This window comes from Hippocampus bargibanti, linkage group LG22 (genome assembly GCF_051943395.1).
Source record: "Hippocampus bargibanti isolate YZ-2025 linkage group LG22, ASM5194339v1, whole genome shotgun sequence".
In the NCBI taxonomy this organism is placed as follows: Eukaryota; Metazoa; Chordata; class Actinopteri; order Syngnathiformes; family Syngnathidae; genus Hippocampus; species Hippocampus bargibanti.
In genome coordinates, this window is record NC_142755.1 from 1,346,275 (window position 1) to 1,363,035 (window position 16,761).

The window sequence follows — 16,761 nt, forward strand, 5'->3', positions numbered from 1 at the left end:
CGGTGCTAGCGTCGAGCCGATAACATCAGGCCACCATTGAGAAATGAACTTTCCTCTCAATGGCCGTCTGGTGGTCGAATTCCATTGAAACGTGTGAAAATGTGAATTTAATTCATAAATGCGGTCTGCAGCGCTTGGCCCACTGCCAGGAATCCGTCTGCCGTGTTTTCTATGGCCTCCCTCCAGAACACCCCCCCACGCCCGTATGACCCCCCCACCCCCATTTCCTAACTCCTCCCTCCGCTTCTGCCCTGTGCATCCACCCACGGGAGAGGTGATTTCGTCCTCTTTCTCCCCCCACCCGTTTTTTTAAACCTCATCCTCATTGAGCGCCCCCACCCCACACCCCCCTTGAGTGGATCGTGGACACGGTTGGTATGCTTCTCAGACGGTCCGCGCCGAGCTGTCACACCTTGCCGCTGCTCCACGCTCTACCCCTTTGCCGCGCTGCCTCGTAAGGCGACTTGAGTCGCTTCCTCTCCGCCGTCTCGGGTGTCCCTGCTGTGCCCCCCACCCACCTCACTAGGACACTTTCAAACCTGCAACTTACTTTGCACTAAACTGGATAACCAATTCGACTGCAGAGATTTTTAAAACTTTTTTTGTATTTTGTTTTGGGTGGGTGGGTGGTGGTGGTTGTGGGGGGACCAAGAAACCACCAGGAACCATGAGTGGACGCAGGGACGAAGCCGGTGAGGGCTCCCAGGAGCCTGAAGGCGCCACGGAGCCCCAAAAGAGGGGACCGGGAAGACCGAGGAAACTCCATAAAGTCAGTATTCATTTATTTTTGTGCTAATGCTAACATCAAAATACAAATTGACTTTTTTTTGGGGGGGGGGGCAGGGCGGGTGAGTGCTAATCGCTAACGCAAAAACAAGCATATTAGTAATTGGTTGTGACTCAACTATGTGACATGTTTGAGTAAGAAAAAAAACGGAATGTCGGAATTTCTACTGCAGGAGGTTTAATTGCAGACATCCACAATTGCCATTCTGGACCTTTGAACATGCACACGTGTGTACAATTCACCATGGAATTATTTTTTGTAGATTATTTCATAGCAAAAATATAAATCAGAATAATTGTTTTCATTCATCTTTCTTTGACAACTATGTTAAAAACACCCTTGTTTTTTCCGCCATTATAGTTTCCCCGCAAATAGTTGTTGTGATTGATAGCTAGCTATGTATCAGCTCACACAACAAATTAACTGATTTTTTGCAATTAGAAGTCAAGCAAAGTTGGTTAAGGCCAATTTGTAATTCAGGAACGGATTTTTAACAAGAACCATGAAACACGTGTCCATGATTTGCCTTGAAGCACCACCGAATAACATGGTGGACCACCCCCCTCATACCCCCCTGCTGTCGAATTGAATACTTTTACGAATGCTAATTTACATCCCGTATATTCGGTTCATGCTTTGTGAGAACCGAGTAACAGCCACAGAGTAAGAGATAATCAAACACCTCCGAGTGTCAGCCCACACATGCGACACGATTGTTCCGCATGCTCGCAACCTTTGTCTGCGTTGCTCTTGACCCATAAAGCGACAGCCAAATGGGGGTGTCGGAGGGGGGGACCACCACCACTAAATGAGCACATGTTTGAAAAGGGGGACCCACACAAGACGCGTTTGCCTAGTGTGTGTGCTGTGAATTGAGGTGGGGATGATGTGCTTTGGTTGGAAGGGGGTGCGGGGTGGGGGCTTACCGCTTTTGTTTCATGTTCTCCACACCCATGTCAACCCCCCACCCCCTGACATTTTTCCCTCCAGGAGCCTAGCGGAGAGCCCGTCCCCAAGAGACCAAGGGGCCGCCCAAAAGGAAGCAAGAACAAGGGCCCCTCCAAGGCAGCGCAAAAGGTGAGTTCAGACACCTGAATGACACATGTATCGCTAATAGAAACACAGAGTAAATAAATTTGTGAATGGCAGTGAATGAGTTAATTACGTTTACAAAAACATGATCTCCTCTGGTGATATGAATATGAATACGGGCCGCTGGAAACTTTTGCCGTTTCTCCATTCAGCTGCATGAAACACACTGATGATTAATTAAACACTGTATCGTCTTTCCGTTTCGGGCGTCAAATGTTCACATTGAGAATGTAGAAGGTAGAAACTGGGACTGTGGTTTTCAAACGATGTATTCTAACAAGACATCGTTCCACAAAAAGTAGCTTTATTTTCTTCAAACCGGGAACACAACGTCCACCCGTTTTTGATCCAAAACTGTGAAAACGTATTTGGCGTGATTCGGATCATCGGATATTCCATCATCCGATTTTTTAACATTTATTTTTTGTAAATTGGGCTTTACACTGAACCTTAATCAGTTCCTCTGTCGGCAGAAATCCGAAGCAACCGGGGAGAAAAGACGTAGGGGGCGACCCAGGAAGTGGGTAAGTCAACTGCGCTTTACCGTCACCACGGACACCAAAGCTTCCATTTTAAACGGACTAGTAAGCTCTCGCTAATTTTATTTTTATCACTGTGTGGTTTATTTTCCATCTGTTTATGGAGGTGAACTAGCTGGTCATGTGACTCAGGTGGCGCTTTGTTATTGTATTTGCCGTGGTGGGAGGACAGTGATTCGGGACCTAAGTATCAAAAGCATCGATTTCTGAATGCAATTTAAAAATTGAAAGCTCTTGTATCTGAAGTATCCGTATGTTGACCGTGCATCGTAGCATTTAAATCTATCTGGGGAAATGACTTGTGGCGTCATTCGACGGATTATGTCACCTCAATGCGTCACTTTGCAGTGTTCAAAGAGACCATACCCTGACCCCACCCCCACCCCATTCGTTCCATGTTGCTGTTATCAGTCAAAGAAAATGTTTACCCTCCAGTCTGACCACAGGAAAACTTAAATAATGCCTCAGCTTGAAGGCCCTGGCGTTTATCAGCGCCCCAGTGACAAGCGTGATTGATAGCGTGAGGAAATGGGGTCAGAGGTGCCACCAGGAAGGGTATGCGGAGATGGACTGTTTGCACGTTGACTCGATTACACATCTATTTTGTCTCAAAATGTTTCGATGAGCTTTGGTAAGGGATGAGCTGACGACTAAGCGACAATCCTTCGGAAAACCAGTTTCCCGTCGCAGCTGCGAGGCCGCCACTGAACCATTGGACTGAACTGATAACGCAGCGGTTGAAGTTTGCCGCCGTGCTGCTTTTGTTGACGGGTTCTGCTGGTGCCTGCGTGTCCCAGGTACTCGTGCCTCCAATTTTAACGCCCACGCTTTGGCCTTGACATGGAAAACAGTCAGTTTACTTTCTCGATAACTGGACTCGGCCGCCTGTATCTAGTACTGCTTTAGTGGTCCATCAATTTCAGTTTTCTGGGGGTAGCGAGTGGTCTTTTTCTCCAGTTGTATTTGCGACAGATTACAGTTCTGGTTTTGAGTTATACATAGTGATTCAGGGGGCATGGTTGAAGGATCGGTCTCCTCTGTGGACTACTTTGCTTCTTGTTTTCAGTCCGAGACGGTCTCCTAAAATGGGGATGGAGATTTCCAGACCCACAAAAAGGATTCCACTTTTTTGGATATACGGGAGAAGGATTCTATTCCAAATTCCATTCTAATCCAAAGTCTTGTTGTGAAGTCGGATGAAAATAACGATGGCGGGAACAAGCGCTTGCCCTGTCTTGTCTTGCAGTTCTTGGACGATCTCCGACTTCTTTGATCAATCACGTATAGCTTCAAGTGTCAGTCTCAGGGACTTGGAAAGTACAAAAGTAAATTGATGCTTTCAATCATTCTTGTTAAAATCAAAGTGGTACTAAACCTTTCCTGAATCAACATAATATAATGTCCACTGTAGTAACCGCTGTGCCTGAAAAGGTGAAACCGCTCCAATATTTTTTGTAATATTGAGTTGGGTGGTAAAGGATATCTGGATTGTTGTTTGAGTCTCGGACTGTTAAAGTTCCGGTTTCCTTTTCCGCTGGCTCTCTTTATTGCCTCTGCGCACAGGTGCTCAGTTGCACAATGAAGCTTCTGCTTCCTCTGTCTGTCAAAGCCAATGTTGGTGCTATATGGCTAAATCTTTCTGTTACCAAAAGAGCGCTTAACCCGATGTTGGGTTCTGCTTTCAACGTTATTTGTTTTCCTTTCCATGTCGCCATTCCAGGAATTTCCTCAAATCCCTTCTGACTAATTATTCTGGCCACTTTCACTCCACTAAGAATAAACATCAAAGTTCTAGGATGATTGTACCTTGACTCATGATCGGATATGGGAAGTGAGTCAGACGTTTTCTTCCAAGGAGCGTGACCTGCGGCGTCATGTTTTTATTTTTTCCGTGTGTGAGGACAGCCTTGGATTGAGTCAAAAATGCGCCATATGTAGTTGTACGGGTTCTGTTCATCACCCACCAGTTCCTCTCCACATCCTACTTCCTTCCTTCTGCACCTACACAGCTGCTTCTTTGTGTCCAACCGTCACATCTGAATTTCACTCGCACCCAGGACGAGTAATGACTCACACTCGTACCAATATCCTCCCGATCTGCGACCGCAAAAAACTCTCAATGGAGGCTACTGTGAGACGAATACAATCCAGCGGAAATGACTGACTGAATGGGAGAGGAAGCATGAGTGCGTGCCGTGCAGGGTCGGGGGGAGGTTGATGGAGTGTGAAGAGGCTTGAAAACTCAACCCAACAGCATGGCTTTGCTGCTCTTGGCTTTGGGTCAGACACAAGCGGAAAGTGTCAAGCATTTGGAGTAGTGAGGCTCGAGGTGATGAGCGTCACTTCCTGGCATTTGGTCGGCAGCTTTTGGAGAGTCCTTGGAGACAATCGTGCAAAAATTTTTGCTTGTGTTAGGAAAGGCTCAACGTACGATTGGGATCGCTCGCGTCCAAAATTTTTAACATCTGCTAAGCGCTGAGAAAATACCCGGACGAGTTGCCGGTGGTTTCTTGGCACGGCGTTCGCTAAATCCGGAGTGAGGCGGGACGGGATCAAGTACTGCGGTGGATCAAAGTCAGACTATGTTGATTATGACTACCGTATGAGTCACGCTCAGTTTTGAAATGAATCGGCATGTTTCAAAATGCGCTGTGACGAATACTTCCTTGGCTCGCTGGCGATGTAATGTCTCGCATAGCTGACCTGTAAGTCAGCCAGAGGGGAAAGTTCCATCTTAACTCACGGCCCTTGACAAGTGAAGCTCTGTACAAAATGGATAGGGATGACTCGACGCGTTGTTGTCCACTAACAATCTGCAACAGTAGCTAGCATCCGTTATCCGTCAAATTTGTTTTTCTTTTGCTGGCGCGTTGACATGTGTATCAATGGGCCCGCCGTCTTAGCTGCATAGTGTGTCGATTCTTGGGACAATTTTACTTTTAAATGAGACCGGCGAACCCAAAGGACCGAAAGCAATTTACTGTCTTTTGCAAATGGGTACTAAGGGACTTTAGATCACTATTTACTCAGCCAGTCATTTCACAGAAATGACTTCTTGTTTCTTGTTTGTTCAAACTTGGTATGCAGAATGTCACACGTACGATCAGTCCCGTATGAGCATTGCACTTCATTGTACCTCCCCAATGTTTGCCATTAAATCCATCACCGTTTCTGTACTTTGGTGCTGCTGACATCTTTAAGAATCTACTTTGTTATTTTTAAATGGATGGTTGGAGACCACACTAGTTCTCTCAGGGTATCTAGAAGAGGGCGAGAACAAGAGATCCCAAGAGATCACACACAGTGAAAGGAGGTTTTGAGAGACGGGAGTGTGAGGGGGGTGTTGGTAGTCAGAGACCTTGCCTCATTCCCTACATTCTCCAACCCCCCACCTTTCTCTAGTTTTGTCCGCAGAGGAGCTGAATTCCAGCCACTAGAGACCTTTGTCCCGGCATTAGGAGGTCTCCGAGGACATTAGTGGTTTTCCACAGGTCACTCCTCGCACCCGCCAAATTTTGCTACTGCAGATTACGGACGATTTTAATCATGTCACAATCAAACGACATTGGATGCTAATAGCGGAATTCTGTCCTGATTGTTCCCGTTTAGAGGGATGAGGTAATTTGGGCAACTGCAAACGTAGTACTTTGGTTGAACTCTGTGGAATTCCCCCTTGGTGGTTGGGTGGGGGGAGTTCTGGCCCATCTTCCGCGCTGTATCTCACCAACCAATTTGTAACGACTCCTCATTCCCTGTTCTAATGACCCTTGTTTAACACAATCTACAAATAAACATGAAGTAGTGCATTTGCGGAGGGATGGACACTGAGCTCACTAACTGTTTGTTTGACACAGTAAGTTCTACAGATGTCACAGGGTGTCCTACATGCCTCCTTACAATGACACTCTTTGGTTAAAATTCCTTAAAATAGCTACAGACTGATTTTTTTTCTTTGGCCATGAGCGTATTTTCGGCCGCCGCTATTATGAGGCAGGAAGTGAGCCGTTTCGGGCAAGACAGGTTAATTCGTAACACGTGCAACTCTGGTAGAACAAGCGGGAGTGGAATTCTTTTTTAGTTGTTTTTTTTTTTTTTTGGGGGGGGGGATCTTTGAAAATTTCGGTTGTCTTGAACTAAGATAAGCGAGCTGTCCACTGTTTTATCTGCTATCTTGAAAGGGTTCATTGATCAGAAGCATTTGTCGTTGAAGTTGCTAAAAAAAAATCAAAAACCAAAAAAAAAAAAGAAATAAACCCCATAAAACAAGGCCATAAAAGAGACTAATTTCCTTTTCCACTATATTATTTTTGTCATCTCCCTAGATACTCTGGGACCAGATTTCACTTCAAAGAGCCGAGGCTTCTAAAGGGAACCAGTCCAATTTGTTTGTGCCTTTCTTTCCTTCCACAGCAAGCCCACCCGACTATCCCCCACCACCCAAAAAAAACCCTCTTCCAAACAAAAGGGTGCTTGTCTGCGAGGAATTTTCCACATTCCTTACAACGACAGACAGTTTTCTGCTTTACAAAGGGCCCTACGGCAAATTCCCGCTAATCGCCGGACCCTGATAGGTGCAATTCATAACTCGGGTTGTCGGGACAGTGGGTGGCGTCAACGGGTCAGCATGTTCAAACCGGAGCGCGAGAGGGGCAACTTCGAAAATGGATCGCGTTTCCAGCAACGCTCCCCTCGGGTTAACTAAACAGATGGTACGTTTTTTTTCAACCTGACATTCGATGGGAGCGCGACTCGGGTCCGATTGGCGGAACGTTACCTTGATGTGTCCGCGTGAGCGTGGTAAATCTGTTTATACTGCGGCTGAGTGCCCACCTGTGTCTCCATGGCAACCCGAGGTTTACATTGCTGACGTTGCTAACGTTACCTCCGGATGTTGATTTCGATACGGTCAAGCAAACTCCCTTAGGATGCACGTCAAGTGTTTTTTTTTCAATTTCTTTGGACCTCAAAATACTTTCACCACCTGCAAGTGAATTAAGAAAAATGCAATTAACCACCACTAAAATAAATAAACACACAAGTAAATGAAAAAGCAAAATAAATAGAAACAGAAAAAAAACAAATAAATGAAAAATAATACTTAAATAAATACACAAATAGATAAAGAAATAGAAAAACAAACAAATCAATAATAAAATACATATATATAAATACAAAACAATATTTAGAAAAGTAAACAAGTACAGTAAAGTCTCGTTATATCGATATTCAAGGGAGCCCGAAAAAATATCGATATAACCGGGACTATCGATATATCCGACCCTCTTAGCATGTAATTTTCTCCGCGCGTGCATAGAAATAGTATCGATATAACCGGGACTATCGATATATCCGATATCGATATAACGAGACTTTACATGGTAAAATAAAAAATTGTACATGGTAAAATAAACATTAAAATAAATAAAGAAAATAAACAAAAATAATACTAAAATAAATACATAAATATCTAGAAAAACAAACACATCAATAATAAAAATTAATACACAAATAAATAAACACAATTCATCCAAAAATTAACAAACAAATTTTAAAAGTAACACGACAATAAAATAAATAAATAAAAAACAAACAAATCAGAACTAAATAAATAAAATAAATAAAACTATAAAACATGAATGGATAACATTATTTCAAATAAAATACATTTCGCTTTGATTGCACAATGAGGAAGATATTGGTCCATGTCACAAATAAAAAAAGTCATAAATCTCCTAGGTTTCGTGGTGGCAATTTCATCTGCTATATCTCGGGCCAGACAAGCGTTCCACCATCTTTGTAAAACGTTCACCACAGCAAAGTGCTCTATTAGGCACCGTTGTTAAACTTTAACTATTTCAACGTCAAGCATTCAGGATTTTAACGGCCTCCTGCTCCGCCACCACGAAGCAGTTTCGTCTGATGCGTATCCCATTACAGCCCGTTTCGGCCGCGCGTGTTTGTGGAGGGTCGAACTTCGCCGCTCCAATTATTCGCCGTGCTTCAAAGGAGGTGCAAAGGTTAGCGGGCTCAGTAACGGTTAACTAGAGCAAACAGCGGTGGCTATCTTTAAGGGAGAGCGGAAACCTCTGCAAGGCCGGACGGGTGTGAGGGGGTTTCAAGGCCAATGGTCTGCATTTTATTGATGTGCAAGGCAGTTCCAGGTCGAAACCATATTCTTCTCTCATCAGAAAAAAAGTTAATTCCTAAATTATATGGGTCTGGAGTTGTATGAGCTTAAAATGGGGGGGGGGGGGGGGGGGTAGCGTTCTACAAAATACAATACATACATTTAACTTACGACTGGTTCGACTTACGACCACCCGCTTTTTATCTATTTAAGTTACTTCTGGGTTGAGTGAACGCTGGTGCGTGTGGCTGCCGCTGCTCACCCACAGAAAAACTTATCCTGTGACTGTAAAGTGACCTTGAGAGTTTTGAAAGGCACCTATAAATCAAACGTATTATTATTATTATTATTATTATTATGTTTTTGACCAAAACATTGCGCCGATTGTGCGTGCGAGTATATTTCTGAGGGAGTCAAGTAGAAGCTAAAACATTTCTACACAAAAGGGGGAGGACGGATAGGGAGGAGTTAGCACGCTGAGTCCCTTATGAATGGCAGCCTGTGCGGTGGACTTACTGGGGAGCAAAGGTTTGATGGGGATGGGACTTCTGGGTGGGTGAGAAGCCCACGAGGGGCGCTGGCATTCTTGGAGCAGCAGACAGGGATTGTGTTTCAACCCGGGAAAAGGGGTCCATAACCGCACTCCCCTTTTTTGAGTCAGTCTTACCCGACATTCCTTTGAATGGGCTGCCCTCGTTCTACGCCTCAAGCTGTCTCGCCAATCGCTTGTACCAGCGAGCAGCTGCCAAGGCGCTACAAGTGATTCATAGTGTCAGAGCCGGGCGACATCAAAAAGCCGCCACAGTAAGTGAAAGACAATGTGGGGATTTTTTTGGGCGAGTGGGGGCGGGGGAGGGGCAAAAGGGGCGTAAGGTCTTTGCTGGGGCACTGGGAGAAAGAGCAGCCTCTTTTTTATGTATTTATTTTTGAATGAGTATTTTCCACATGCGGTTTTTGGGGATCTCGAGACAACTTTACACTCATTCACTGCAATTGTTGAATTTCTTCGGGAATTGAAAAGTGTGATGTGGAGCGCCATTCCCAAATTTGTTCGGGTTTTGCGGGGGGTGCCAATAAGTGTTGGTCAGACCTCTGGGAATGTTTTTTCCCTTCCACGAGGGGGCGGTATTTGCCTTTTGTCCATGTTACAGCAGTCTATCTAGCTAGCTACCTCGCTGGCTACATGGACACATTTTTGCATAGCGTCTGGCAGTGAATGAGTTAAAGGTTTAAAATGTCGTCGCAGTAACATCTGGGCCTCAGCGGCTCCCTCTAGTGGTACGTGAAAACATCACAGAAACAAAAATGTAAACTCTTGTTTACGTTCTTTTATTAGCAGTTGCGTTCTTGATTTATTCCCGTTTTAACTTTACTCACCTTTACATGCTTTTCTTCCATGTCAATTAAAAAACAAGAAAATATGAGCTGCAAAACTTCATTCTGGGAGGGAAAAAAAAAGAAAAAAATAATTTAAAAAAGTGCGAAAAGGAAATCCATAATGTTAATTTAATGTCATAATGTTTTTTTTAACAAAAAAATACAAGGATCAAAGATAAGTCAGAGCTAACCAACATTTGCTAGCATTTTTCTTTCGTTGTCGCCGGTGGTCTTTGTGGGATTTGGGTGAAAGTTTAAGTGACAAGAAGGTAAAAATAAAAATCAAGTCACTAACTGTAAACAAGCCAAAAAAACTGCAATGATGTCATCCACCCTGAGGTCGGACCGAACGTTTTCACGTCCCGCTCTCCAAAACTCAGTCGAGTGATGATGCAATGTTTATCTTATCATTTAATCCACGGACTCACTTTTTCGTCCGTGCCGTGCTATTTTTACAACTCGCGGAAACATAAGATTGTTAAACGGTAGGTGATAAGTCTTCCGACTTGGAAGCGCTTGTGTTTTTGCACCTTACTTGTATACTTGCCTCATCCGGCATTGGCGTAGATCCGTTACGTTTTGGCCTCTTCACATTCCAGCTGCTACGAAAGAAACCCCATCAGCTGCTAAAAGCCATCTTGGCGTCGGTTGAAGCTCAGTACGGGCCTGCAGCTGGCCCTGATTACCAGGATCGTCTTCGTGTTCTCGTGACGTTCTCAGCGTGATCGGGCTTCTCAGCTGTTCGCTGACTTTTAACGCCGCTTCGTGTTGGAGATTTAAGATAGTCTAGGACATCCCTCGCATGACATAAATCGACGTTATATGCCAATCCGGAAAACTGGATTATCAGCAAAGGGCAAGAGAACTGAGTTTGATTTGATATCTTTTTTACGTGAGGTGATGTCAGCTCGATTTCGTCAGAGAAGTGACGAGCGCAGCTGTGTTCTAGATCGGGGATGACACCCGCCAATATTTCCCTCCGAACTTATCGAGCCCTGGTGGCAGGGAGTCGCTTCATTTTGGTTCTTTACCCCCGACTGTAAAATTGGGGTTAGACCCTGGATATAGCATCTTCGAAAATTCTTGCGTTTTTAGTCTCGGTCCGTTGATATTACTTTTTGTTGACTTAGGCAGCGTAAAAGATATATAACTTCCAAAAAATAAACACATTTAAAATTTAACTTGGCTCTACAGCGACTGTTTTGTGGTGTATCTGCGCATTTTTTTTTGCATGACAGTTTGGTTTTGACAAGCGTAATAATAATAAAAATAACAATAATAATGAAAATACTACTAATAGTAATAATCAAATAAAACAATAAAAACAATATTAAAATACTAATACTACAAATAATAATAAAAACCACAATAATAATAATGAAAATACTACGACTACAACAAATAATAATAGCAATAATAATAATGAAAATTAACTACTACTAACAATGAGAATAATAATAATATAGGTAATAAAAATACTACTACTAATAATAATAATCAAATAAAACAACAAAAACAATATTAAAATACTAATACTACAAATATTAATAAAAACAATAATAATTAAAATACTACTACTACTATGACGAATAATAATAGCAATAATAATCATGAAAATATGACTACTACTAACAATAATAATATAATTAATGAAAATACTACTATTAATAATAATAATAATCAAATTAAACAATAAAAACAACAATATTAAAATACTATTACAAATAATAATACAAACAACAATAATAATGAAAATACTACTACTATGATTAATAATAATAGCAATAATAATAATGAAAATACGACTACTACTAACCATAACAGTAATAAAAACACAAATAATGATAATAATTAAAATACTACTGATAATTATAATAATAAAAATAATAGTAACATTATTATTTTATTTATGATAATATTTTTTAAAGATGTGTTGTGTCAGGGATGAGAATAACATACCAAATTTTGAACACTTCTCTCTGCTCTCTTGCAGCCACAGCAAGTCGTCCAGAAGAAACCCGCTCAGGTAAGATCCCCGTTGTCGCACGAGTGCACGTTGAAGCGTTGATAAAAGCATTGCAACATGTTTTCGCAGACTTTGACAATCTAGCAAAACAAAACAAAACAAAAACTAAACATTGAATTCTTCCATGGAGGCGGGTTTGCTGATGATACTAGTGCAGCGTGTTCGACTGGAAACAAATTCCTTGTGTGTTCTACATACTTGGCAATAAAGATGATTGATTCTGAACGTATAATTGTGAGTAATGCCTCTCGCCCCCACGTAAGTACATTCATTAAAGGGAAAATGGAAGTGAAATGATAGAGTGAGTGAAACACTACACAGGACCCCCCCTCTACAATCACAGCATTCCCTCACTGTCCAGGAATCTCGTAACCTCCCCGCGATTGCCATTCCAGGCCACTTTTTGCATAACTCACCTTTGATTTGTGGCGGTGTGGGAACGGGGCCCTGAAGTCGTTCGGGAGGCGCTTTGAGGCCCCGGTGAAGCTGCAAACCATAAAAATGTCATCTACCTCACACACTTTGATCGGCTGCTTTATCTCAGACCAAATAACACTCGGCTGGAGCAAAACCTCAAAACGATTTCAGGGTGGCGGAAGGTTGACGCATCCGGATGGTCACTCAACTCTTTAGGCTGAGATAAAATACTTTTTGTTCCTTCGTAGAACATTTTTAAAAAAAATATTTCTTTTTTTTTTTTTTTTTTGGGGGGGGGGGGGGGGGGGGGTTGCTAGTACATTGAACTATGGCTCAAAAGTGAACTACGGAAAGTCTGCCACAGGAATATTATAAATTATATATAGCTATCTATCTATTAGTTATCTATTAGCCAGCTAGCTAAGTTGATCTATTTGAGTTATTCCCGGTTGAACGGGGTCATCATTTCTGGCTACCTAGCTAACTATCTATTTGCTATCTATCTATTATTTTCTACTTTCATTCCTTTCATCACTTTGCTGCTGTGAAATGTAAATTTCTCCACTGTGAGACTAATAAAGGCATATCCAATCCAATCCAATTAGCTCTCTAACTACCTACCTATCTATTAGTTATCTATTAGCTGAGCTAACTTGATCTAGTTATTTCCGGTTGAGTGAACGCTGGCGCATGTGGCTGCCGCTGCTCACCCACAGAAAAACTGATACTGTGACTGTAAAGTGACCTTGAGAGTTTTGAAAGACGCTGATAAATAAAATGTATTATTATTATATACATTTTTAGCCTTTGCTAGTCTCTAAATCATTTCAGGCTTTTTATTTTTAAAATTAAAGCCCCCTAATCTTAACAATCCACACCACTTTTCGCTCTCTTGTTCTCATTTGCCCTTGTCCCACATGGTATCATTTAGCAGGCTCTGCAAAGCGAGCTTGCACATCGCACAAAACGCTTCGGCTGTTTCATTCCCGTTGCTGTGGGAAAATGAAATTTGCGACCATAACTAACGTCATTTTTCTTCTTCCTGGCTAGGAAGAAAAAGAGGAAGAAGAGGAGGAAGAAGAAGAGACTGCGGAGTCCCCGGAGGAAGATTAAGCTTCCATACCATGAAACCTCTACCTCATTCAGCTGTCGGGTCTTTCAAAGGGAAAAGGCTACCTTGACCACTTCTTTGTTTAACCTTTTCCACATGTCAGTTTTTCAGTCCATGTCCAGTATTTTACTTTGTCACTAGATGACCCGTTTCTAAACAGGCAAACATGTCGACATTTCTTTTTCAAGAACCCCCCCACTCAAACAACACACATACACACCTTTGGCGCCGTCTGTGGTGAGGCCGCAGTCTCCAAAAAATTGGCGATAAACGCAGATGCAAACCGGCCCAAAATGATCTATGGCCAGAGCACAAGGAGACGCATGTTCCTCAGGGCAGCTTTATTTTTGCTCAATCAATCATGTTGACCTCAAGCCAAGCTTGCGAAAAGTTGTAAACTTCACTCAGGTTTCGAAAAAACAAAAAAATGGTGATCCTCGGCGAAGTGAAAAAGCTGAACAAGCGAAAGGGAAAACTCCACAAATAATCAAATTCAAATTGCGTTTGTTCCCAAATCAGATGCAATAAGTGCATTTATGATCGTATGTGATGATCACCGATCACCTGCAATGCAGGAACACCTATCTCGATCATTAAAAAAAAACATTTTTTTTTCAATTCAACCTAAAATGCCTTTGTAATGTTTGTTTCTTTTTGTTGCTAATTTTAATCTCCAAAGAAAAATTTGTCTTTTTAAAATATTTTATTCCAATAATGAAAATCTGTAATCTGATAACACGATAGGCTGTCCATTGTAGTGAAAAACAATATTTGCCCACTTCCTGATAGAATCTGCATATTTTCAAAGGAATATTTGGCAAAAAAAATGAGGAAAATCTGATTTGGGTCATTCAACATTGTATCGCAAGAGAGAAGGTAGACTTGACAGAAAAACTGACATTGTGGCGAGCACTCGATCCAAGCCTCTCAGTCACCAGGCATACAGCAGGGGGCGTGTTTAAGTTAAAGATGATTTGGCGCAATTGCCGAACATTATTCAGATGCACTAGTTAGCAGTGCGAAATGAAGATGTGTCTACAGTCAGTCGGGTGTGCTCCTTTTTGACTGCTATACTGGATCACATTGGGGTCACCATTGCTACACTGGATCACGTCGGGGTCACCAGTGCTAGACTGGATGACGTCGGGGTCACTAGTGCTACACTGGATCACGTCGAGGTCACTAGTGCTACACTGGATCACGTTGGGGTCACCAGTGAAGAAGTGAAAAAGGAGCACACACAAATGACTAAAGACATGTCTTTATTTCGCACTGCTAACAAGTGGTTCTGAAAAATCATCAGAAAGTACACGAAAACATCTTGAACTTAAACACGTCCCTGCTGTATGCCTGCTGGGTGAGAGGCATGGTCCTAGTGCCCGCCACCAAATGACTAAATTTGGGCATGGTCTTCCGCCTGACATTTGAATCATTATCAACTCTTATTAATTTCTAGATTTTTATTTCACCCCAAAGCTTTAATTTTGATTGACTTGGGGTCAGACAGTGCTTTGTTTTCATTCATCGCATGGTTTTGCTTTACTTACCCCGTTTTCTTGATGGGCAACCAAACCTACAGTTCAGTCATTGCATTGAAAACACAACCAAACTTGTTTGCATCAGGACTACTTACCAGTATATCTTTTCTTCACGACCGGCTTGTTTGCGGAAGCACAACATAGCTTTAAAAAAATGTGTTCAATATTGCACAGCAAAGATCTAGCCTCGGATGGTCTGCCTCGGATGGTCTGCCTCGCAAAAACAACCTTATGAAAGAAGAAGAACAAAAAAACACACATTACCTCAGAACACACAAGATACCTGGATTTTTTTGTGGCAGCGTCTCATCGGACATCTCATCTCACACTGTAACACGCATGTAATGTAACAAGCTCATATGTCAGTGCTTTGTGGTCACTGTCGTCCAGCGCTAACTCGACAGTTTTTGGGGTGTTTTTTGTAATTTTTTTTTGGTTGGTTTTATCAAAACTACCTCCAACTCTTGAAATGCAACAGGAAGGCAGCGTGCATTCGTTGGCGATGCTGTACCTGGAAAACGAGGTCGTGTTTGTTGCCTTTTTTTCACTCCGCAGTTTGTTTCGCTTCGATCGGGTGCAACCGAAGCGATGAATGAAGTGGCTTGGGTCGGGTTGGATTGTCTTTTAACTCATTTCCAGAAATGTCCTGTTTTTGTTGGGGCGTGGGGGAGGTTACATTGTTAATATTTCGAAAAATAAAGCCACCAGATGGTGGCCATGCTCTATTTTTATATTAGAAATACCGTCGTCCTTAGCGCTAAAAACATACAAATAAGGAGATGCTAAAAAATAAATAATGATTCAAATTTTAAGTCTACTTTGCTCCGTGACATTTGCTTTTTTTTAGCAATTTCCTGGGGTGTGGAGAGGAGTGCGGTAAAGGGCCGGAGGGAGGGCGGCAGTGGTCTCTTTTTCAATACAAAAGCAGCTATCATTCATTTATTCTAATTTTTTAACTTTGTAACTTTTTTTCACTCAGTGACAAACTGGGATTTTTGTTTGACAAAAGTTAACTTGAATGTTTTATTTTTGTGTCATTTTTTTAGGGATATTTTATTGTTTTTTCCCCCTTCCTGATTGTACTACCTACAGTATAAATGAAATATACCTCAAAAGTATCAGCTTGCTTACAACGGATTAATTACTTCACTACCTCCAGTTTTGGTCATGCCATTTGACATTTTTAGGATGAGTAACATTGATTGATGGTATAAATCAATGGTATATATCAGGATGGCAGAAGCTCCTCATTTTGAAAATACTTGGTGTTATGAGTACTTTTTCACCCTCAAGTGGCTTTTCACATTTGGCTATTGTGTTTTGTACTCACGAACATGTTTTTTTTAATCAGCTGGTGTACTTGCTTAGCTGTCTCGTGTATGTTAATTTTTTTTTCTTGGCTTGTTTTATGGTCAAACCAGATTTTTTTTTAACTTTGGGACGTGTTATTATATATATATATATATATATATATATATATATATATATACAGTAAAGTCTCGTTATATCGATATTCAAGGGAGTCCGAAAAAATATCAATATAACCGGGACTATCGATATATCCGATATCGATATAACGAGACTTTACTGGACTATCGATATATATATATATATATATATATATATATATATATATATATATATATATATATATATATATATTAGTCATTCTGCCAAGATCTGAGGTCATCTCATAGGGGTTTGCGTTGATCCTTTCAACTCACTTTCAAATTCTCGTTGTATGACA

General features: G+C 41.8%; 1 protein-coding gene across 1 annotated transcript; it reads left to right on the forward strand.

Annotated features, from left to right (window-relative positions):
* Window positions 1-318: 318 nt before the first annotated feature.
* On the forward strand, window positions 319-16,434 carry hmga2 (high mobility group AT-hook 2). The gene is made up of 5 exons (XM_088989209.1): window positions 319-769; window positions 1,778-1,864; window positions 2,353-2,403; window positions 11,916-11,948; window positions 13,416-16,434. The coding sequence occupies exons 1-5, from the start codon at window positions 668-670 to the stop codon at window positions 13,476-13,478; spliced, it is 336 nt and encodes a 111-aa protein (XP_088845335.1). The 5' UTR covers window positions 319-667; the 3' UTR covers window positions 13,479-16,434.
* Window positions 16,435-16,761: the final 327 nt, after the last annotated feature.

Excerpts from the sequence above, each read along its gene's own strand:
- hmga2 (XM_088989209.1), top strand. The coding sequence starts at position 668 with ATGAGTGGACGCAGGGACGAAGCCGGTGAGGGCTCCCAGGAGCCTGAA. Across the intron at positions 1,865-2,352 it reads CCTCCAAGGCAGCGCAAAAG|AAATCCGAAGCAACCGGGGA; the intron begins GTGAGTTCAGAC and ends CTCTGTCGGCAG. Across the intron at positions 11,949-13,415 it reads TCCAGAAGAAACCCGCTCAG|GAAGAAAAAGAGGAAGAAGA; the intron begins GTAAGATCCCCG and ends CTTCCTGGCTAG.